Source organism: Pan troglodytes, chromosome 12 (genome assembly GCF_028858775.2).
Source record: "Pan troglodytes isolate AG18354 chromosome 12, NHGRI_mPanTro3-v2.0_pri, whole genome shotgun sequence".
In the NCBI taxonomy this organism is placed as follows: Eukaryota; Metazoa; Chordata; class Mammalia; order Primates; family Hominidae; genus Pan; species Pan troglodytes.
In genome coordinates, this window is record NC_072410.2 from 24,615,661 (window position 1) to 24,639,302 (window position 23,642).

General features: G+C 43.3%; 1 protein-coding gene across 23 annotated transcripts in view; it reads right to left on the reverse strand.

Annotated features, from left to right (window-relative positions):
• The window catches only part of INPP4A (inositol polyphosphate-4-phosphatase type I A), a 146,485-nt gene that overhangs the window by 52,692 nt on the left and 70,151 nt on the right, over positions 1–23,642 (reverse strand). For 22 of the 23 annotated variants that reach the window (XM_003949861.5, XM_063789516.1, XM_009442945.4 and 19 more), the window contains exons 2-8: positions 19,569–19,630; positions 18,440–18,648; positions 17,863–17,907; positions 5,105–5,223; positions 2,751–2,867; positions 2,388–2,467; positions 621–732 (exon numbers count right to left, since the gene is read on the reverse strand). In XM_003949861.5, coding sequence (XP_003949910.2) covers positions 621–732; positions 2,388–2,467; positions 2,751–2,867; positions 5,105–5,223; positions 17,863–17,907; positions 18,440–18,545 — 579 coding nt within the window. In that variant the 5' untranslated portion in view covers positions 18,546–18,648; positions 19,569–19,630. Of the gene's footprint in view, positions 1–620; positions 733–2,387; positions 2,468–2,750; positions 2,868–5,104; positions 5,224–16,958; positions 17,383–17,862; positions 17,908–18,439; positions 18,649–19,568; positions 19,631–23,642 lie in introns of all 23 variants that reach the window. The other variant, XM_063789520.1, reaches the window with a different exon arrangement.

Genomic DNA, 23,642 nt, shown 5'->3' on the forward strand with positions numbered 1-23,642 from the left:
TTCCAGAACTAACATTCTGGGCTTATTTTGGGTGAAATGAGACATCTCTGTATTGTACAACAATGACTACTTACCAGCGCTGGGGCTCTGAAATTAGAATTTTTCTTTGAGTGTCTGTGTGAGAGACTGTGCATGAGAGTGGGTGCAGGAGGGTGTAGCTAGAGAGGGGGAGGAGGACCAGGGAAGAGGGGAGGATGTGAAAAGGTGAAGGTGTGCACCAGGAGACTGCAGGGCATGCATGTGTCTGGGAGAGGAAGGTATTAAAACAGGACAGATGACCTGGGTCCTAAATGCCTCTTTGCTCATCCTCCACACCAAAGTTGCCCCCTGACTGCAGTTCTTCCAGTAGGGCTCTTTCCCACTCACTCCTGCCCTCTAGAATTGGCCAGTGTGGCACCCAGAACAGAAGCCGACTCCAGGGCAGCAGGGCTTTACAGGCAGGAGCCCTTTTTCCTGCTTCAAGGTGTGCCTAAGGAGGACCGGAGTGTCCGTGGGGAGCAGCATCAAGCAGCAGGCCCTGCCCTTTGCTGAGCACAGAGGCTAAGTCCACGAGGGCTGCATTTTTACTGATTAATTCCCTTGCTCTTTCTAAGGGAGAGGAGGAAAGTGGTGTAACTCACCCTCCCATTGACAGTGTCCACAGACCGGGTCACAGGGGGCCGTTGGTCTGACTTCTCCTCCATCTGCCAGCCAATCACGGTGATGTTACCCACACAGTCACTCTCTGCAGACCTGTGATGCACAACATGCTTTAATGAGTGGTGCTGCAACTGTGCTTCTTTTCTGCCGAAATACAAAGCCCTAGCCGTACTGGGTCATCAGGGTCCTGGGGGCAGCAGGGCCGAGCTGACTGACCAGTCAGTCAGCATTCACTGTGCACACAGGGCTCCTCTCAGGCGAGACAGACAAGGAAACCATGGGGCACAGTGGAGGGCTGTGTCTGAAAGGACACGCACCACATGGAAGTGTGGACGTGCTGGTGAAGTCAGAGGGGGCCTCCCTGAGGAGGAGCCAATGCTGTTCCTGAGCTGCTGCCAGTGCCTGGGCTCACCCCTGCCCAGAGGGTGAGGGGGACACGTGTCAGAGTGAGGACTACAGAACACCTTGTTCTGGCCCTGGGCCCTTTTCTGTTCCTTCCCACCCCACCTTGAGGCTTATATTAGCCCAAGGCCTAAGCCTGGACTCCAAGTAATGGAATCCAGCCAGGGCTTCCTGAAGCCCTTGAATCCTGATATGACACAGCTGATGCTACCCCAGCCTCAGTCAGCTTCACCCTGACATCCCGAAGGGTGGCTGATGGTGGCCTGGGCTCATCTGATTCATCCAGGGAACCTGGGGACACCCTGGAACTTCAGGCTTTCTATTTACAAGGTCTCACTTAATCAGGTTCTAAATTTTTGTCTGGCCCCATCTACTGACCATTTCCTTTGTGATTTCCTTGCCCTGTCCTCGTGCCTGTGAAGTCCTTTCCTGCTCTATCTGTTCAATCATCAGCCGCCTTTAGCTCCTTTAAAAAGAATGATGTGTATTTTGTACATTTAACTCTAACCCAACTAGAGTTAACTCTGACACAGGACGTAACTAAATATTTTTCTCAAAGCCCTTTCCCTTACATGATCCCTCTCATTTTACCTAAGATGGTTCCTTTTTCCTGAATCAAGTTCTCTAAACAAACTAAGGGCTGCTGCAGGGCTCTGATCCTGTCCACTGATTAGACAGCCAATGCCTGCAATACTGTCTTTACTTATAGTAGCTTCAGAATGTCTCAATACTGCAGGGACTTATTTGTTTGTCAAATTTTCCTTGCTACTCTAGATTACTTTCCCAGATCACAGTTCTCCAATTTTTACCTTTTTCTGAAAAAAGACCACCATGTCAGGGTTTCGGTGGGAAGTGCTCCTAAAATGATTTGGAAGGACTGACATCCTGATGTCTTTCATCTTTCCATCCTGGGACACAGTGGGCGTTTCTCTTTCATTCACTCATTCCTTCCACAAATATTTATTGAGCACCAGACACTATTCTAGGTGTCTGGGAAATAGCAGTGAAGCAAAGCAGACAAAACTCCCTGCTGTATGGGAGATTATATTCCACTGGGGAGGGGCTAAATAATGGAGAAACACACTTAGTATTACTAGATACGTATCTAGGCCTTCCTTTAGGGCTCGGTACAGCTGTGCTCATATCTCCTATGGATGCTAAAAGTTTCCATTCTCTGACAGGCTAAGTAATTTGTTTTGCCTCAATAGACAACACAGTGTCCCCACGCTGACTGGCTTCTGGGAAGGGAAGGGTGCTCTCTCAGTATAAGAAGTGGGTCCTTTCCCCATCTGTCCCTGGACCTCATGATTCCAGATCCTTTCAAGGGAATAAAACTGAATACCAACCTTAGTGTTAAATGCAACCTATGATGCCTGTCCTGGAGCAGATCTTTGACAATGAACGTTCCAGAGCCCAGTAAATACATCTGAGGAAGAGAAGGAAGAGAGGCAGCATTGGTGCGCTTGCTTTGCTTCTGATGCAATTACCATGGCCCCAGAGAGTCCAGCTGACTGCTTCCCACAACACCTCTTACCCTTATGTCAGAAGCCCAATGGGAAAGCTTAACGATTCGCAAAGACAAATGCATTTAGACATGAGTTAACTTGTGAGCCAGTAGTGAAGTCAATCTGTGTTCATCTCTCATTCAAACGATTATATAATTTTTTCAAAGGGAAGAAAATCCCACGAACTACAACACATTACTTAACTGTTCCCTGAGATCTATCTTTGACATCATACACGGAGAGTTTGACTTGTGTCATCTGATTGATAAGAGAGTCTTGAAAGAAGGCAATACTGCTTAGAAATATAGGATTGTTGGTTCCCTAGAACAGAAAAGGAAATAATCAGAACACAGGGTTGGATTTTTAAAATGTAATTGCTTTTGAAATACACCAACATTTTCAGAATGAGAAACTAACATTCTCACTGCCTTGAATCAACACAAATGCTAAAGGCGGCTTAAATAAATACATAAAACAAACAAACAAACAAAAAAACTCTGCTTTTTAAAAGAGAAAAAAGAAGTCTGACATAGACCATTACAGATCCACATACAATAAATCAGCCCATTACACAAGCTGTGCCTGAGGACTCATTTCATGGGTTTCACACTCAACAGGAGGAATTTTTAAAAACTGAAACAAGTTGGATGTCCACATGCATTCTTAGTTTTATAACTTAAAGTGTAATGTGTATGTAAACCTACTACTTTGAGTTATTCCTTTAAGAGGTACAAATAAGCAGATGAAAGAGAGAAAATGAATGGCTTAAGTGGTTTATTATGTATTTCCAGAAGCCTGTGTTTGGAATAATTAAAGCCTGACTTTTCAAAAGCTATCCTTTTTTTAGGATCAGCTACTAGTTTTTTGATCATAGGTGACTATTTCCTGGCAGCTTGGCCATGTCCTCCAAAGCCCCGTAATACCATACTCTCTCAGGCACCAGGTAATTATCACAGCCACCATTCCCTGGGCCTCTGGCTCCTTTTTCTCTCTGGAGATCCAGATCCAGGTGGTCAAGCTGACTGGACAGCTCCACCTGGGTGGGCTGCTGGGGCCTCAACCAACTCATCTCTCCCTCCACCCGCCCTTGGCGAAGGCCACCTCTGACTCCCTTTCCAAGCAGGCTAAAAGCCCGGGCATTCACTTTGGTGCCTTCTTCTCTGTTGTTCTCAACCATCCAGTGATCATGAACTCCCCTTGCAAGGTCCACCTTCAAAGTCTCTGTCATACGCTCCTTTCTTTCCACTCCCTCCAACTCTCACTCCCCCAAATGCCTGTCCTATACAAGTTAGGACATCTGGTCAGGTGACTCCCCTGCACAGAAGCCTACACTGGCTCACTACCATCTGCTGATAAACTCCACGGCCTTCAAGGCTTTCTTTCCTTGCTCTCCTACTTGTGCCTTTCACACACTGACCAGGATACAGTTAGACCCCAAACCTGCATGATCCTTCCCTGTGGTCACACATTTGCATAGCCACAACAGAACTTTGGCGTGCTCTTCATGTGGAGTCCCCCGACTGGCTACCTGGGCATCACTTGGGAGCTTGTAAGAAATGCAGTCTTGGGCCCTACCCCAGACATACTGAAGTAGAATTTCATGAAGCCCCACCCTAGGAAGCCTGCTCTGACTCTCACAGCCAGATAGGATCCCAGCCTCCTGGTGCTCTCCTCACCTTCCTACTCCAATACTTCCCATACTCTGCTGTGCACAGGGGTAGCCATATTCATTTCTGCCTCCCCACCCACCAGCTGGTCAATTCCTCAGGGCAGGGACTGTGCCCTGGTGGGCTCTGTATCATCCACAGTGCCTGGCACTATGCTAGATGTGTAGGTAGCACTCGACAACTGCTTAGAAAGCAGAATTGTTGACGTGAACTTGGAAATAAGTTTCTAAGAGACTGAAAGGGTGGGCTAGCTTCCAAAATGCACAACTGGTGAAGAAGAAGAAATGCAGTTTAAGTTTGATAATTCTTCACTTTACAAATAAAACTCTGCAGAATCTCATGCCACCAACTCCTACACTTAGTGTTATGTAATGTGCTTGATGATCTAAAAGGATCATCCATAAATGTTTATCCATAAATGTTTATCATGTAACTTAGTGGGAAAAGTTAACATGTGACACAAAACTCAAAAGGCTGTAAAAACAAAAACCAACAAAAATAGGGGTATGTCTGGACAAGAGGGTGGTAAATAGTTAATACTCTTCTAAGCTTTGATTAATGAGCACCACTCTTGCAAAGTAGCAGCCAATTGGAGGTGACAAGAAGGAATTAGGTCTTACCTCTTACAAGGCAATGAAGCTTACAGGATCATTGTTCCAAAACAAGCTGCCAACAGTTAATCAATAACTGTAAAGGATATGGCAATATAAATGCCACCCAGATGAGTAAATGTGATGAAAAATATCAATGTACTGAAAACCCATGGGAAAATAGCAACAACTCACGTAAATACAGCTTCAGCTACAGATGCACAAGTAACTGAACATCAGGACAAGAGACACCACTAGAGCATGTCCCACAGCCCCTCAGAGAGAGACCACCAGCACCCACCTCAATGATCTCCGTCTGTGCATGCTTCGTCCAGAATGCCTGAGGAGGGGTGGTGACACTCACCGCAACAAAACTATTTGGCTTTCGATCTAGCGATGGAGTATGCAGCTCACTGCAAGCTACAGAATCAACATGGGAAAGAAATGAATCCTTTAAAACCAGACTCTCATTAGTTCTCTGTTCCAAACACATTCAAAGAAAGCACAAAGAGTAAATGACATTCAAAGAGATGAGACGATCACATCGTCAGTTGTCACAGGGAAGTGATTTTTTAAATTTGAAACAATCTCTTTTCACGCCCCCTCCCCGCCACCCTCCAAGACAGCAACGTCATAACTTCAGTGAAAGGCTGCGCTGACGGGGGCTTCCCATGTCCATGGAGTGGAACACAAAGCCAGAAATCTCATATAGGTCCAACCCTTCAAGTCCGACCTCGGTAACTATTCCAACTCTAACCAATTGAGTGAAGGAGCCACAGAGTCTATGAAATCTAAGACAGAGCTACCCATGCTTGCATCCTGTGACTGCTGTGGCTGACTCTGAGCATATGGTGCCCCACGTGTCTTGGCAGGTGGATGGATGGATGCTGGAAGAAAATTAGAATTCTATGGCAAAGTAAACAAAGCTCTTTTTTTTTTTTAAGTGAGCCATTGTTCATTTACAGTCAATGATAAACCACATATATGACAATGGTCTCACAGATTATAATGGAGCTGAAAAATTCCTATTGCCTAGGGATGTCATAGCCATCCTAACGTCCCAGCACAAACACATTACCTTTTCTATGTTTAGACACACAAATACTTACCATTGTGTTACAATTGCCTATAATATTTAGTACAGTCGCTGTCCAGGTTGGTAGCCTAGGAATAACAGGCTATACATGTAGCCTAGGTGCCTAGGAAGCTGTGCCATCTGGGATCCTGTTAGTACACTCTATCATGTTCACACAAGGATGAAATCACCTAATGACACATTTGACAGAACATAGCCCCACCATTAAGTGACACAAGACTATACTTAATGCCACCAAACTGTATACTTAAAAATGGTTAAAATAATACATTTTATGTACATTTTATCGCAATTTTAAAATAAAATAGAAAAAACGTATTAACTCCAATTTAAAAATATGTTATTGTGTCCACAACAGGTGAGACAAATGCACAGGAAATTCAGGGAGAGGAGGAGTGATGGGATGAAGGAAGACACTAATAAAAATGAAAGAAAGAACAGGGAGAAAAAAGGAGAGATTAAAAGACTGAAAAATACAAAGAGGGAAGGAGGAGATATGAATTTGGAAGGGTGGGGGAGAGCAATACCTTGGCATGTTTTGAGGAGAGTTTAGCTGGGAAGATATCTTTGTCATGTTCATTGAGAGTAAGTTACTGGCTATCTCCATCCTTTGAAAGGACCTGTGGTGATCTATCTAACCACTGTTCACAGCTCGATCTGCTCTTTTGGGTTCTAATTACACTTTTTCTGACATTAAGATTGCCATATCAGGTCTCTCTTTTGTTAGCATACACATTTGTGTGTGTGTGTGTGTGTTTTTCTATAGTTGCTATTCATGCAGCTATAACCCAGATGTTTACCCCAAATCTTATGTCTTTGAATTTTCAATGCTTTCTCTATTGGTGAACGTCCATCTGGAATCATCAGCCTTCTACTGAGGAACATCTCTTAGCACTGTTTATACTGTAAGTGTGGTGTTGACATTCTTTCAGCTTTTAAGGTTTGAAAATGTCTTTATTCCACCTTACTTCTTGAAGGAAATGTTCTCTAAGTAGTCATTTTCTCTAAGCCCTTTAAATATATTGTGTCTAGGCCTCTGTTTTTTCTGTTATGAAGTCAGCGGTCGGTCTAGTTGTTGCTACTTTAAGTGTTGTGTTTTCTGGTAGCTTTTATAATTTTCCCACTGAGTATGGCTTTCAGTAGTTTTATTATGATGTGCCTAGGTACATTTGTTTTTATTTGTTCTGCGAATTGTTGTATTACTTTGGGAGAAATGCTCAACTATAAATATTGCTTCTGACCCTTTTCTGTGCTCCTTCTTAAAGATACAAAATAAATGTAACATTAGACCTCTCACTATGCTGTTTTACTCTCCTCTGATTTTTTTTCCATTATTTTTATTGCTGGCTTCATTTTGTAAATTTGCTTCTTGAAATTTTTCTTTTAATTCTAGAATATCTATTTGGTTCTTTTTATGGTTTCTAGTTCTCTGAAAATGGTCAATAATGTCCTTATTCTTCTTTACCTAGTGTTATGACTGAATGTTTGTGTCCCCCTAAAGTTTCTTTAAGTAGGTCTGTCCTCTGACACAAACCCCAAAATTTATGTGTTGAAATCTTATATCCCAATGTGATGGTATTAGGGGTGGGGCCTTTCAGAGGTGATTAAGTCATGAAGGTAGAGTCTTCATGAATGGGATGAGTGCCTTTAAAAGAAGAGACACAAGAGCTTGCTTCCTCTGCTCTGCTCTCTGCCATGTGAGAACACAGCAAGACGACGTCCATCTGCAAACCAGGAAGCTGGCCCCCATCAGACAACAGATATCCTAGCATCTTTATCTTGCACTTCTCAGGTTCCAGAACTGTGAGCAATAAATTTCTATTTTTTAAGTCACCCAGTCTACAATATTCTGCTATAGCAGCCCCTATTAACTAAGACATATAGTCAATAACAGTTATTTTAGTGTCTGTCTCTTAACTCTAATATATACAGCCCCTTTGGGTCTATTTCTATGTTTATTGTTTCTGTTCATATTTCTTATCTCCTCATGTTTCTGAGAATTCATGATTTTATGCTGAACACTATATTTTAAGAATTGCTTGTAGAAATTATTTGAGGTCTAGGATGGTGCTTTCTCCAGACAAGATTTGTAACTACTTCTGCAAGGTTCTAAGGAGCACTAGCACTCTAAAATATTTTCATTTACTTTCAGAAACTTAATGAACCTATGAACACCTGCTTCTGGTTCCCTTACTCTAGAGGTTTAGATTTAGCCTTTTGGATTCTAGATCAAAGTGAGAGGGGTTTCAACAAGTATCCTTCCCCTAACGGACCCTAGAAAGCAATCCCTGTCACTTCTCACTGAGACACTGTCTAAAGCACTAAGTGTCTTTAGACACTTAGTGTCTAATCCATCTAATCCTTTCTCTTGGCCTTTCTCTTGGGAACCACTGTAAGCCCTCAAGGGAATAAGTGAGCCTCTGCTCTCAGATTCTTTATTGTCCTATCAGTTCTCTGGTAGCATGGACCAGGTAGTTCAGATTTTTTTTTTTTCACTTTTTCTAGTTGTCCTTATGGTAGATTTGATGTTTGTTATTTATCTAGAAAAAGATTTTCTTTCTCCTTAGAATTTGTTAGTCTCATAAGGAGTGCCTGGCAGCTGGAATATTCTTGAGTCTTAAGTCCATTCTTCCCTCTGGAAAGAATTCTTCTGTTGCTTCTGGCTTGCTGCTACTCCTCTTTCCAGCTCTCTCTCTGCTTCTAGGTCTCCTATCAATCAAATACTAGAACTACCAAATCTGTCATATCTCTTCATTAACAATCTCTCTTTCTTGTTATTTTGTACTTGAACTGTGAGATGGTTCCTTCATTTACCTTCACAGATTTAATAAGAATTTTCAGCAGCGTTGCTTTGATTTTTACTACGTTTCTTTTAAGATATGATTCACATATCATAAAGTTCACCCTCTTAAAGTACACAATTCTGTATTTTTTGTCTTTTTTGTTTTTTATTTTGAGATGGAGTCTCACTCTGTTGCCCAGGCTGGAGTGCAGTGGCACGATCTCAGCTCACTGCAAGCTCTGCCTCTCGGGTTCACGCCATTCTCCTGCCTCAGCCTCCCGAGTAGCTGGGACTACAGGCGCCCACCACCACGCCCAGCTAATTTTTTGTATTTTTTTAGTAGAGACGGGGTTTCACCGTTTAGCCAGGATGGTCTGGATCTCCTGACCTCGTGATCCACCTGCCTCGGCCTCCAAAGTGCTGGGATTACAGGCATGAGCTATTGCGCCCAGCCCAATTCTGTGGTTTTTTAAAGACATTCAGAGTTGTGCAACCATCACCACAAATTCCTTAACATTCGCATCAATCCAAAAACAACAAACCAAACCCATTACCCCCATTCACTGGTCCCCCAAGAAACCACTAATCTACTTTCTATCTATATAGATTTGTCTAGTCCATATATTTCATATAAGTGGAATCATACAATAGGTGGCTTTTTGTATCTGGCTTCTTCAATTAGCACATTATAAAGGTTCATCCATACTCTAGCAAATATCTGTACTTCATTCCTTTTTATTGATAACATTCAATTGTATAAACACACCACATATTGTTTATTCATTTTTGAAAGATACTTTTGATGAATAGAAATTTTTTTTTTTTTTTTTTTTTTTTGAGACAGTCTCGCTCTGTTGCCCAGGCTGGAGTGCAGTGGTGCGATCTCGGCTCACCGCAAGCTCCGCCTCCCGGGTTCACGCCATTCTCCTGCCTCAGCCTCCCGAGTAGCTGGGACTACAGGCGCCTGCCACCACACCCAGCTAATTTTTTTTGTATTTTTAGTAGAGATGGGTTTCACTGTGTTAGCCAGGATGGTCTCGATCTCCTGACCTTGTGATCTGCCTGCCTCGGCCTCCCAAAGTGCTGGGATTACAAGCGTGAGCCACTGCGCCTGGCCAAATAGAAAATTCTTGGTTGTCTTTTTCTTTCAGCAGTTTGAATACATCACCCTACCACCTTCCTGACCTCCGTGGTTTCTGATGAGAAATTAGCTGTTACTCTTATTGATGATCCCTTATACATGATAAGTCACTCCTTTCTTGCTATTTTAAAGATTCTGTCTTTGGCTTTCAATGATTTGAGTATGATGTATCAAGTGTGGATCTCTTTGAGTTTATCCTATGTGGAGTTCATTGGGCTTCCTGGATATGTAGATTCATGTTTTCCATCAAACATGGGATGTTTTTGGTCATGATTTATTCAAACATTTTTATCTCCCCCCTTCTCAATTTACTCTTCTTCTGGAACTCCTATTATATGTATATTGGTGCACTTGATTGTGTCCCACAGGTCTCTGAGGCTCTGTTCATTTTTCTTCATTCTTTTTTCCTTTCTGTTCCTCAGACTGGATAATCTCAATTGACCTGTCTTCAAGTTTGCTGATTCTTTCTTCTGCCTTCTCAAACCTACAGTTGAGCCTCTCTTAATGAATTTTTCATTTCAATTATTATAATTTTGAACTCCAGAATTTGTATTTAGATATCTTTATAGTTTCTATCTCTTCAAGTCTCTATTTGGTGAGACACTGTTCTCACACTTTCCTCAGTTCTTTAGACATAGTCTCCTTCAGTTATTTGAACATACTTAAAATAGCTGATTTAAAAATCTTTGTCTACTAAGTTAAACATTTGTGCCTCCTAGGGATGGTTTCTACTGACTGTATGGGTTTTTTCCATCTGTGTATGAGCCATACTTTCTTTTTTGCAACATCTCATAACTTCTTGTTGAAAACTAGACATTTTAAATAATATAATGTGAGATCTCTGGAATTAGATTCTCTCCCTTCCCCAAGCTTTGTTGTTGCTGCTCTTTTGTGTGGCTGTTTCTTCAGTGCCTTTTCTGATCTAATTCTGTAAAGTAATACTCTTTGTCATGTGTGGCCACTGAAGTGACTGCTTCATTAGGTTAGTAGTCGGATAATGGTTGGACAGATATTTCCTTAAATACCAGAATCACAGACCTTTGCTGTAGCTAAGAGTCCCTGTGTGTATACTGGGGTGCATTTTCAATGTTCAGGAAGGCAGTTTATAACTCTGTCTTAGCCTTCATTTGCCACTTGCATAGAACCTCAGGGTCAATCTCACGTAATTGTTTAGGGCCTTTTCACGTCTCCTGAGTATGCACACAGCTCTGGACATGTGCACAGCCCTTCACTGGCCTTTGAGGTTCCTAGGAATATGAAAGAGCTTTTCAAATCTCCCTGTGAATATCTCATTCCCCAGCTTTCCCTTTTAAGGTTTTTTTGGTTAGCTTTTTGTTTGCTCCAACTGTTACTACTACCTCTGGCAGCTGCAATGTTAAAAAATGGACAGTGATTGTTTTTGACAAACATTCTCAGGGAAAAAGCTGTTGTCACTGATTCTGAGTTAAGCCAAATAAAGGCAGGTACAGGATGTGGGGTTTTCCAGGGAACTGCCAGACAGGCCAAATAATGATAACTCTCTAAGAAAGGGGCTTTTTGTAGGATCTCCAACCCCATTCTGTCCCCTTCAGGGACTTTTAGGCTATTGATTTTCACTATAACATCAAAGATGTTGCCTTTAAAGTCTACTTGGAGCTAGAGAGAGGACGATAGCAACAGGGCAAGTTAAAACATCATAAAGCTCTCTAACTAAGAACCCATTTGATATGATTTGGATGTTTTGTCCCCTCCAAATCTCATGCTGAAAGGTAATCCCCAGTATTGGAGGTAGGGCCTGGTGGAAGGTATTTGGATAATGGGGGACAAATCCCTCATGAATGACTTAGTGCCATCCCCTTGGTGATGAGTGAGTTCTAGCTCTGAGTTTACACAAGACCTGTTGTTTAAGTGTGTGGCACCTCCTCCCTCTCTCGCTTAATCCTTCTCTCATCATGTAAGATGCTCGCTCCCGCTTTTCCTTCTGCCATAAATAAAAGCTCCCTGAGGGCTCACCAGAAGCTGAGAAGATGCTGGTGCCATGCTTGTATAGCCTGCAGAACTATGAGCCAATTAAACTTCTTTTCTTTATAAATTACTCAGTCTCAGGTATTTCTTTATAGAACTGCAAGAACAGACTAATACACCATTTTTCTTAAATAAATGCTACCCAGAGTGCTGTAAGCCTCTGTTAATTTTCAGAGTTCTGAACCAATTGATTTTGACCATTTTTGCCAGTATACTCATTGCCTTTATAGAAAAGAAGATTTTTGGAAGTCTTCACTCTGCCATATCTGCCCTCATCATTCTTATTTTTAAATGTCAACTAGTGGTTTAAAATTAATAAACTGATTTTTATTTCCAAAAATTAATTTTGGTTCTCTGTAATATCTTCTCATGTAGCTTCATGAACCTTCATTATTTATTGGATACAATAAAATACAAAGAGCTTAGGTTTTTCTGTTCAATGAGCTTTAACAATCATAAACACCCATGTAAGCACCATCAAAACAAGATAGCACAACTTTTTCATCAGACTAGAAAGTTCCCTCTTGTACAAATCTCCTAGTTTTGCAAGCATTTTCTGATTTCCATCACTATTCTTTTGTCTGTTCTTGAATTTCATACAAATGGAAAGTTTTCGAGACATCTGTGTTGTTACATGTATTGATAATTCATTCTTTTTTAAAAAATGAGTCATATTCCATTGTACAATTTATTTATTCTACTGTTAATAGACATTTGGGTTGTTTTCCGTTTTGAACTATTAAATAAAGATGACATAAATGTTGTTGTTCATGTCTTTTTGTGAACACTTTTTCATTTCTTCTGCATAATTACATACAAGTAAAATATATTTAACTTTATAAGAAACCAACAATTTTCCAATGTGTTTGTATCATTTTCCACTCCCACCAGCAATATACGAAAGTTCCAGTTGGGTAGAGTGTTTTGTTTTGTTGTTGTTGTTGTTGTTAATTTTACCCATTCTAATAGATGTGTTTTAATTTGCGGTTACATGATGACTTATGCTGTTAAGCATCATTTTAACATGCGCTTATTGTTCATTTGTATAACTTATTTTGTCTAGTGTCTGCTCAAGTCTTTTGCTCATTTTAAAAATTTGGTTGTTTACTATTTATTTGTCCTTTGTGAAGTATACATGTTGTGAATATTTTTTTCCAGTTTGTGGTTCATCTATTCATTTTCTCAGTGATGTCTCTTATGGACAGCAATTTTTTATTTTGATGAAATTCAATGTATCTTTTTTAAATTTTAGGGAGTGGTAGGCAGAGAAGCCCCTCCCTGACAAAAAGTACCTATGTCCTAATCCTCAGAAACTATTAATAGATTACATTACATGGCAAAAGGGACTTTGATGTGATTAAGTGATCTTCAGATGGATTATGCAGATGGGCTCAATCTATCACAGGAGCCCTTAAAAATAGAAGAGGAAGGGCTTAGGGTGAATCATAAAGATATAACAATGGAAGAAGAGGCAGGAGAGATTCCAAGCATGGAAGGCACTAGACCTGCCACTGCCAGCTTTGAAGATGGAGGAAGAGGACTGTAAGCCCACAAGAGGAATGTGAGTGGCCTCTATGAGCTGGGAATGGGCCTTAACTGATAGCTAGCAAAAAAATGGAGTCCTAAAATTTAAAACCACTAGCAACTGAATTCTGCCAACAACGTGAATGAGCAAGGAAATAGATAGGAAATAGGCCCCAGAGGCCTTCTAAATAAATCCAGCCCTGCTAACACTGATTTTGGTGTTGTGAGACTCTAAGCAAAGACCCAGTGAGCACACTGGATTTCTAATCTAAGGGAACTGTAAGATAATACATTTATATTGCTTTAACATGCTAAATTTCTGGTAATTTGTTATGGCAGCAGTAGCAAACTAAAACAAACAGTGCTTTTTGTGCTCTGTCCAAATCTCTGCCTACCCTGAGTTTGAAAGTTCTCCTATTTTTCTTCTAGAGGCTTCAAGGTTTTATTACTATTTTAAGTTCTCTTTTGTTTCTTCTATTATGTCTGCCTGGACAGGAATTCCCTAATTTGATTGATCTACTTGTCTCTTCTTTAAGTTACAAAGTACCCTAAAATCACCTGTGGCCTCTCTCTACCTGCCCTTTTATCAGGTGTGAGTTTTCTTGACACCTATGCAAGGTAGGAATATTCAGGTCTTTCAGGCAGTAATGATGGCAGACAGACTTAAGGTACAGCAGGTGGCCAAAGGCTGGGAAGACTGAGATTACTTTAAGGGTTGATGGTCCCATGGCCACCTTCAGAACATGCCTTCGTACAAGGGACAATCTCTCCTGGCCTCCTCCCCCAACCCAGCCTATCTAAATTTCAACCAGGGTTTGATTCCTGGCTCAAGTTCCATAGCTTCCATTAAGTTTTCTCTGAGCAGCCTGCAGGCTCACTTACGTCATTCACTTGGCATATTTCCATAGAAACCACACACCTCTGATATGTAAGCCTTGTCTCTCCAACCTGATCGTCTGTAATCCCAGCTGAATAAACACTAAATAAATGCTGTTGAGGTAAACTGCATATATTTGATTCAACAATGCTATATTCAAGAGTATATCCTAAGGAAATAATCAGCAAAATGTATGAAAGATCTATGTATGAATACGTTCACTGTGATAGTGTTTATAATGGCAGATTGGGAAGAACCTGAATGTCCAGCAGTAGGAGGCTGGCTAAAATAAGTATGGCACAGCTCTATTAGAGACTCTATGAAGGCATTTAAAATGATCAAGCAGATCCCATATATATTAAAAAAGGTATTTTGCCACATGAAAAAAGAATGTCAAGAGCACTAGGATGACATGTTTGGAAATAATTCCATACTTCCACAACAAAAAATCATTCAAAATCTCCATATAGTACTCTGTGAGGGTCAAACATATATATTTGGAAGGATATATACCAAAGTGATAACTGACTACCTCTCTGCAACATTTTCTGTATTGAAGGTTTTACAATGAACATACTTTTTTAAAAATTTAAAGTTTTATTTTAAAAGTCAACACATTTGTCCATTCAATAATCCAGCTCCCACTCCTCGCTTTTTAAAAAACTGGGGTGGCCAGGCGCGGTGGCTCACGCCTGTAATCCCAGCACTTTGGGAGGCCGAGGCGGGCAGATCACGAGGTCAGGAGATCGAGACCATCCTGGCTAACACAGTGAAACCCCGTCTCTACTAAAAATACAAAAAATTAGCTGGGTGTGGTGGTGGGTGCCTGTAGTCCCAACTACTCGGGAGGCTGAGGCAGGAGAATGGCATGAACCCAGGAGGCGGAGCTTGCAGTGAGCCGAGATTGTGCCACTGCACTCCAGCCTGGCAGACAGAGAGAGACTCCGTCTCAAAAACAAAAAACAAAAAAACAAAAACAAAGGCAAAACAAAACAAAAAAAAACTGGGGTAAAATTCACTTTATATAAAATTAATCCTTACTTTTTAAAGCAGTTTCTTCCTCCATGTGCCCAATTAACATGACTATATTACTGTTTTTCGTTCACCAGATTCAGAAATGTCCTGATTTATAGGCGGATGAGGATTTTTAACTCAATTATACCAACTGTCATTCTCTCTCCATATGCAATCATTTTAGCTCAATTTTTGTTAAATCCACATTGTCATGATGAAAGTTAAGCACATATTACTCATTAAGAACCATGTGGGATTCCTTCCACTTCTCTCTTGTGATGACCCTGTTTCCTGGATCCCATGACTTCTCTGCTCAGTGTGGTCCCTCTTTAGGATGAGAACACATCCTCCACTAGCTTCCGGAGAAAGAATGCAGGGGAAGTAAATTTTTGCTGTACAACTCTGTGCAGCTGAAACAAGTTTCTTCCTACCCTCACATTTGACTGATAGTCTGGTTGGGCAGAGAATTGTGGGTTGAAAATATAATTAAAGGTGTTGTCTCACTGTCTTCAAGTTTCCAATGTCACTGAGACATTCCATGTCCGTTTTATTCCTGATCCTTGGGTATGACCTGTTTTTTTTTTTTCTTTCTGGAAGTTTTCAGGATCTTCATTTTATTCCCTGTGATCTGAAATTTCACCACAATACACCTTGTTATGGGTCTCTTTCAGCATTGCGCTGGGCCTTGGTAGACATTTTTAACCTACAGACACATTCTTCAGTTCTCGGAGATTTCCTCTTTCTTTGCATTTCCTCCCTTAACATTCTCTTCTGTTTTTTCTTCTAAATATCAGACCTTCTGGATTCACTCTCAAAATTTCCATTTCTATTTCTTACCCATTTTGTACTTTGTTTTTAAAATCTTACTTTCTGGAAGAATTCCTTGACTAACTTCCAAACTTCATAGAATTTTTTAAATTTTGTCTATCATATTTTAAACTTCTAAGATTGTTCTTGTTCTTCAATTGTTCTTTTTATCTTTATAGTGTCCTGGTTTTGTTTTATAGATATACTATCTTTTCTTGAGTATACAAATTATAATTTTTCTTTTTTTTTTTTTTTTTTTGAGACAGAGTCTCGCTCTGTTGCCCAGGCTAGAGTGTAATGGTGCAATCTCGGCTCACTGCAACCTCCGCCTCCTGGCTTCAAGCGATTCCCCTGCTTCAGCCTCCCGAGTAGCTGGGATTACAGGCACCCACCATCATGCCTGGCTAATTTTTGTATTTTTGTAGACACAGGGTTTCACCATGTTGGCCAGGCTGGTCTTGAACTCCTGACCTCAGGTGATCCGCCCACCTTGGCCTCCCAAACTGCTGGGATTACAGGATTGAGCCACCATGCCTGGCCAATATAAATTATTATTTCTTTAAAACTTTCTGCAATGTCTCTGTTTCTTCCAAATTCTATTTTTTGTTTCTTTTTTATTACTATTTTTTAGAGACAGGGTATCCCTCTGTGGCCCAATCATAACTCACTGCAGTCTCAAACTCCTAGGCTCAAGGGCTCCTTCCACCTCAGCCTCCTTAGTAGCTGGCAATACAGGCATGTGCCACTACAGCCAGGTAAGTTTTTTTTTTTTCTTTTTTAGAAACAGGGTCTTGCTATGTTGCCCAGGCTGATCTCAAACTCCTGGCCTCAAGCAATCCTCCTGGCTTAGCCTCTCAAAGTGCTAGGATTACAGGTGGGAGCTACTGTACCCGGCCAGTAGTGTACTTACACTTTTATGGGTTTTGCAATTTGTCCAAGTCTTTTGGGGCTGGGGGGTGCTTAACCACCTTGATCTTCTTTGTCTCTCAAACAAGCAGTAGCATCCTCACGTAGCACAGGAGGAAACTGTTCCAGCAAGGTCGAGTGGCAGGCTCAAGGCCATGTGGTTAGCCTGGCATGGTCAGGGCTGGAATCCAGGTCATCTGACTCCCCAGGAGGTGCCTCTTTTATGTCACACCACCTCTTGGACATTGGTGCCAGGCCACCAACTAATGTTGACCAAGGAATGGGAAAAGGGGAGAGGAGCGCTGGGTAGCATTGGGCTCTGATGGAGAGGCGTCTCAGGCCTCCTGGGTAAGCACAGTGATGCCACGTATCGCTGACCCCAGACTCAGCACATTCTGATCCACTTTTTAGTATATTCTTATCTGATCCTGAGAAAGAGAGCATGCAGGTGCCAATGTTGCCTTTTATACAATAGGGAACTGAGGGCTAGAGAGCGAAACTCAGCCAACACAAGGCCTTGCAGCCAGGGGCAACAAAGCTGAACTCTATGCCCGGTTTCCCCAACCCCTCCTTCCCTTTCCCCCATTGGGGTGGGGGTGGGAAGGGTCTCTGTTGGCAGCTCTAGGTGGGCTCACCTCCCTGTCCCCAGCCACCTGTGGAGAGCATACCCCCAAGGGGGCGGGCCCCATGTTGAGGAGACAGGAGCCTGTGGGCACGGAGGCTCCAAGGTGCCTTCCCATCCACAGAAGTTCACAACTGTGAGGGCTCCGTCTTCTCAGAAACACTGCAGCAGTGGTGGCAGCAGCAGCAAGCTCTCTGAGACAAGCCCATGCACTGGTGGTAGTGTTTTTGTTTTCATTTTTAAGTAAAATATTTTTTAAAACAAAAAAATAATGAAAGATACCTACCTAAGCTAAATTCTAAAATGGGCTCATCTGGGTCTTGTATATTTCCTGAATAGAAAAGAAATGACAGAAAAATCACCCTTAATGAACTTTTCTCTGTTTTCAGATTAAATGCACAAATAACCCTCTACTTCCCCCCAACAACAACAAAAACTGCCATGCAAGACAATTTCTTTATTTTAAAAATATTTTGTTTTTGAGATTGCTAAGAAGTCCCTGACCCCACAACCAAACCCCTGCTCCTCCTCAGATCTACACATCCACAACAGGGAGGGCTTTTACCATGGCCTGGGCATGTGCCAGCAAAACACTTGGACATTCCCACACTACCCTGGTGGTGCCCCTTCCACCAAACTGGAAAACTAATGTAGTCAGGCTCCAGCAGAAGCGGTTCACAGGAAGAGGGCTGACGTCCCCCTTCCCTATTTCCTGGTTCAACCAGAAGGATGCCAAACCAGGGTACCCTGTAGTCTAGGGTAGTCATGGGGAATCATTGGGTACCTGCCAGCACTGCTGCAGTGTGGAGCCCAGGTGCTGTGAGCTCATACCTGGAGCCCGGTGCAGGCCCTGTGAGGCTCACCTGCCAGAGAGAGGCCCAGCATGTCCGCCGCCACGTCGATGGTGGAAGCCCGCTGCATTGCACGGGCCCTGGCACCATGGCGAGGGCTGTGCTCTCTTGCTGTCATGATGTCATTGGTGATGATGTGCTTCTTGATCCTCGGTCAGACCACGCCTGATTACCCGGGAAGTGCTGGCACCAAGCCCTAGTCCACTAAAGTGGCAGTAGCCCTGAGAAAAGGAGCACTTGTAAGAAACCATGGGGATGGTGATGGAGAGAAATCATGCTCTCATTTAGAAAGAACGTGACCTACCGGGGGCGAGGTACAGTGACAGGGTTCCCCAGCATGTGAGGAACCGGGGTGGACTGTCCGCTGCTCCCTGCCCCTTCTGGTCACTTCTTCCTCCCCACTCCCCAACACAGGGTGTCCATGGGATCCCTTGAGGATGTCCTGTCCTCTTCAACGGAGATATGCCACAGTGAATGATGGTTTTCATATAATTATAAAATATGGCTTTTGAGATTTTCTTGTTCTCTTTATTACGCTCTTCTGTTGGCAAGTCTCTTAGAACCTTTAAATATTTAAATCAATTCACCACAACCTCTGTGAGAAGGGTAAGAGCTGCAGAAGAGTCTGCTGTCCACGGGCCACATACAGGTGGCAAAACACTAGTGAGACAAAGCTCACAACTCTAACCTGCTGGCTTTCTTCCCAGAGCTGCATAAACTTCACGTGTGTCTGGGTCTCAGGCTTTCCTTCCCGCAAAGCATGTAATCTGGGCCTAAGCGAAGTGGAGGGTGCTGTGCTATGGAAAGGGAGGGCTCTGGGTAAAACACTGCCACAGGCTGAGTCAGACGCTTCACATGGCTCAGAGCTCCAGAGCTCACACTCTGCTCTCAGAACTAGATTAAGCAGCGAGAAGGTGTTTCAGGTTTTTACAACCCTATATGCTACAACTCCTGCTGTCTCTAGAAAGAACCAACCTTTACAAGTTAAGATAATTAGACTGAGCAATAAGCCTAGTTTAAAACACTCTCTCAGAGGTCTTCATATTTCCAGAGACAGCCCTGATCTTCTCAAAGGGTGTCCACACCCTGTGCCTGAAGGACCTGGGCTCCTGTCCTTGGGTTAATTCACCAAACAACTTACTGGACATGTTTGCTCTCGGACCATGTGGCATTTCTTCATAGAAGCATGTCCAAATCCATCATCTAAAAATAAGAAAGCGAAAACTTAACAAGCTGGTCAAACATGAAGTTTCTGAGAGACTGCAATGCCTAGAAACGTGGAGGCCAAGAGCTACTCCATGTTTGTTTGAGCTCCACACCCCAATCCAACCTTCTGGCTCAAAAATACAAGTTTTGCTCAAACCCAAAATAAATGAGAAAGAGAAAGCACATATTCCTCTCCCCTGCAGGGCTGATCTGCTGGGGGAGTCTGGGCCTGTCCTAAAGAGCCAGGTGAGCAGCTGGGTGTGGTTTAGGGAGATGAGAATGTGAGACCAGTTTCCCCACTCACAAACTGTAGGCCCTGGGAGAAGCTGCAGGGCCCTCTTAAGGCCCTGCCCTTCAGGATGGATGGGCTGCACCCATCTCATGGGGCTGCAATGAAAACCAAATGTGCGTGAACAGGAGAGGGCTCTGCAAACTCCACTGAGTTCCCACAATGCTGCTGCTGCTGGGCCCACAGGCCCCACTCAGTCCCAGCACCACAGGGGCTGTTTGGCAGGCCACAGGGCAGGGCTCAGCTCATGAGCCATCCCTCTCAAAGCACCAGGGTCGGGGAATCAGATGACCACAAGAGCAGAGTGCTTAGCCCAGGGCTGACTCAGTTTCTCTCGCAGGCTATGCTCCTATCCCTCCCACTAGGGGTGCCCAGGGACCTTCAGTCTGGGCATCTCTGCAGACACGGCAGTGGCCTGGTGGGGGAGCCACAATAAAAATCACCAAGGGGAAGATTTGCTGGTTAACGTCAAAAGGCACACAAGTGAAGCAATGTACAATGTGACTGGCAAAACAGGAAAGTGCTTACAGTACTAATATCTGCTTTTTACAGTAATGGTTGTACACATTAACAAAAAACTCACCAAAATGCAAGTGGCAAAAGGTAGGAATTTATAAATGAGGAACACACGTGGTAAACATTTTGAAAAAGTGACCAAACTCATTAAGTAACGCAATGCTAAATATGCTTTCCTTCACCTAAATTCGTCCTCCAAAAGAGTTTTGTTTGTTCTTTAATGAGAATACACATTGCTGGAGGACCTGGGGGAAGCTGTCTAGGACTCTCCTATATTGTTACTCCATCTTAGAGTAGTTCAAACATTCAGAAAGCCATCTGGCATTAATTATCAAAATTTGTAAATGATAACAAAACTCTTGCCAATAGCATAGAACATGGAAAAGACTACTGGGTAAAAATGCTTATTGCAGCATTACTTATAATAATAAAGCAATCCAAATGCCCAGCTATAGGTAAGAAAAGAATGTTCTGGAACATCCATAAGACACACTATTATCTGGCTATCAAAATGATCATAATAAAGCCAACAGACACAGGAGAAGTTCTTCAACCCCATTAGTCATCAGGGAAATGCAAACTGAACCCATGAGATACCTCTGCACAAGCACTGGAATAGCAAAAATGACAAAAGACCAACAATACCAAGTGTTGATGAGGACGTGGAGTAACTGGAAGTGATACTACTGGTAGAGCGTAAATAGTCACCCGCGCTGGAAAACTGGCCGTCTCTACTTAAGTTGAACATACACCTACCCTGTGACCTGGCATACAACTCAGAGGGGGAGCTGCTAACAGAAACACACACTTATGCTCACCAAAAGCCTGTAGAGGTTTAAAGCAGCAACGTTCACAGTAGTAAGATACCAGAGAAAACCTAAATGTTCGTCAACAGTAGAACAGATGAAACAATGGGATGAGTCTCAGAAACAATGTCAAGGGGAAAAGTTAAGACCATTCTAGGCAAATCCATTCATAGGAAGTTCAAGCACAGGCCAAACGAATCTGTGGCATCCAGAGTATGGAGAGTGGTATCCTGAAGGGGTGGGTACTGACTGGGGAGGGTGAGAGGGCTTCTGGGACTCTGGAAATGATCTGGGTGCAGGTTACACAGAGACTTTACTGTGTGAAATTCACTGAGCTGTACACAGGTGATTTTTATACCCCAATACAAAGTGCATACAAGACAACATAGCATTAAAAAAAAAAACACTTACGTGAGTTCTGCATCATGTGTTTTTAAAGAAATAGCCCACCTTTGCTCTGTTTGCAGCCATTTAAAGAGGTACTGTACAGAGGGGACAGCCAGCAGGCGGCTGCATCAAGATGACAGCCATGCTGGGGGTGTGATCATGGGGAACTGTCTTCCTCCTTCTCTAACGGCCATACTCTTGTGTCACTGAAGATTGCACCCCATGCTGGCCAGAGGCAGGGCAGCACCCCAGGCATGACTTCAGCTCGAAGAAGAGGCTCTTCCCTTTTGAACCTTTTCCCAGTGTGTCTAAAGCATTCCATTGCCTGCCTTGCTGCCCTGCTCAGCCTGTTAGTGAAGGTGTCGGTCACCCCCTTCACTTGTGACAGTGGAGACAGGCCACCTAACAGAGGGACACATCTGTACCCCAACATCCTGCCAGCCCTGGGGAAGCTCCGAAACTCACCCATGCCTACCCCTTTCCACCTCTCCCTGCAGGGTTCCTGCCCACCCCACCAGCCTGCTCTGCCCTTAGGAGGGTGGTTTATATCCTAGGCATCATGAGGTTTCCAGAGATAGAAATGCTTAAAGGGGTACATCTACAGACTAATTTTACACTTGAGAGAGTTCACAGGTCACAGAAACTTTTAGGTCAAAAAGACCTTAGAAGCACTTCATAGTTATTTGGGGACATTTAATTAGAATCTGCAATTTAAGTCATCAAGGCCCAGAACGCAAAGCTAATTTGCACAGCTGAACTCGATTTCTCTTCTTGGTCTCATTAATATAAGGTAATTCACCAAGGATTCGTATATTCCCAAGGTCCTTGTTTTTCCTCCCAGCTCCATTTGAAGACCAGAGTTCATTAGGAGGAAAAACTGCACTTAAGCAGAAGAGGAGACAGAATGTGTGGGAGCTGTCTAGGGGGCTGGAATTTTTTCTTGGGGTCAAGAAAAAAGAAGCAATAACCCATGAAGTGAGCAGCTCCCATTCCTCACTCTGCACACACACGTGACCCCTCTGACAAGAGGCGGCAGGCCATCAAGTGGACAGTAAACCCTGAGGTTCTATCCCACTTCCCATGATGTCCCTTCCAGCCATGGGGGGCAGGGAAAGGGGTGGTGGAGAGGGCACTGGCAGGACGGGAGGGGTGTTAGGATTCACACAGGACTAGTGAGGTGGCAAGGCCTTCAGCAGCAGTCCTGGGAAAGGTTTGCCAGAGGCCTAGCGGGAGTACTGCAGGTCCCTCCACCTCAGGAACCTCTCAGGCTCCCCGGAGCTGGAGTTGAGGGGTGAGGATTAACACATCAGAGCTCCACTTTTGCTTATTCATTGGGGTTCTTCTAAGAATAATTTTTAGAAGGAGTTGCACGGATGAGGTCACGGATGCTCAGAGTGATTTTTTTCAAGGTCACATGGAGATGAAATATGAACTATCGTTATCAACCCAAAGAAAAAGCCCAAGTGCAATGGGGGCCCCTCTCCCTGCCCCACCCACCGGATCCCGTCCTACCCCACCACAGCCTATTGCTGTCACTGTGGCCGCAAATGGGCTGAGAAGCTTCACTGTGCCTCTGCTCTCCAAACACAGGCAGCACAAGAGAGAAAGTAAAATGAAAGGCTGGCATGAAGCTGAGCATGAGTCAGCAGCCCCTAAGAAAGAGGCTACTTTACAGGGGCAGAAAGAGGAAAGGACTTAACTCTCAGAAACCCCAAATCCAGGACAGCTAAAATCACAGATCAGTGAGGTGTCACACCATTCACTGGCACTGAAAGTTACTATTAATAATAACCTCAGAAAGACAAATATCACCTTCCTGCAGACAGACAGGAAGGATACTGCAAAGGATGCGGATGAACCTCCAGCTGGAAGAGGTGCACAGAGCAAGGCATGTGGGAAGGGCGTGGAGCTGCCCTGCCCGCCCTATGTGCCACTCCCCGGGAACCTCTGCATGCTCAGCTATCCAAAAGCTCCCAGAACTCAGTCCTTTGGAGTTTTGGGGTTTTGTACT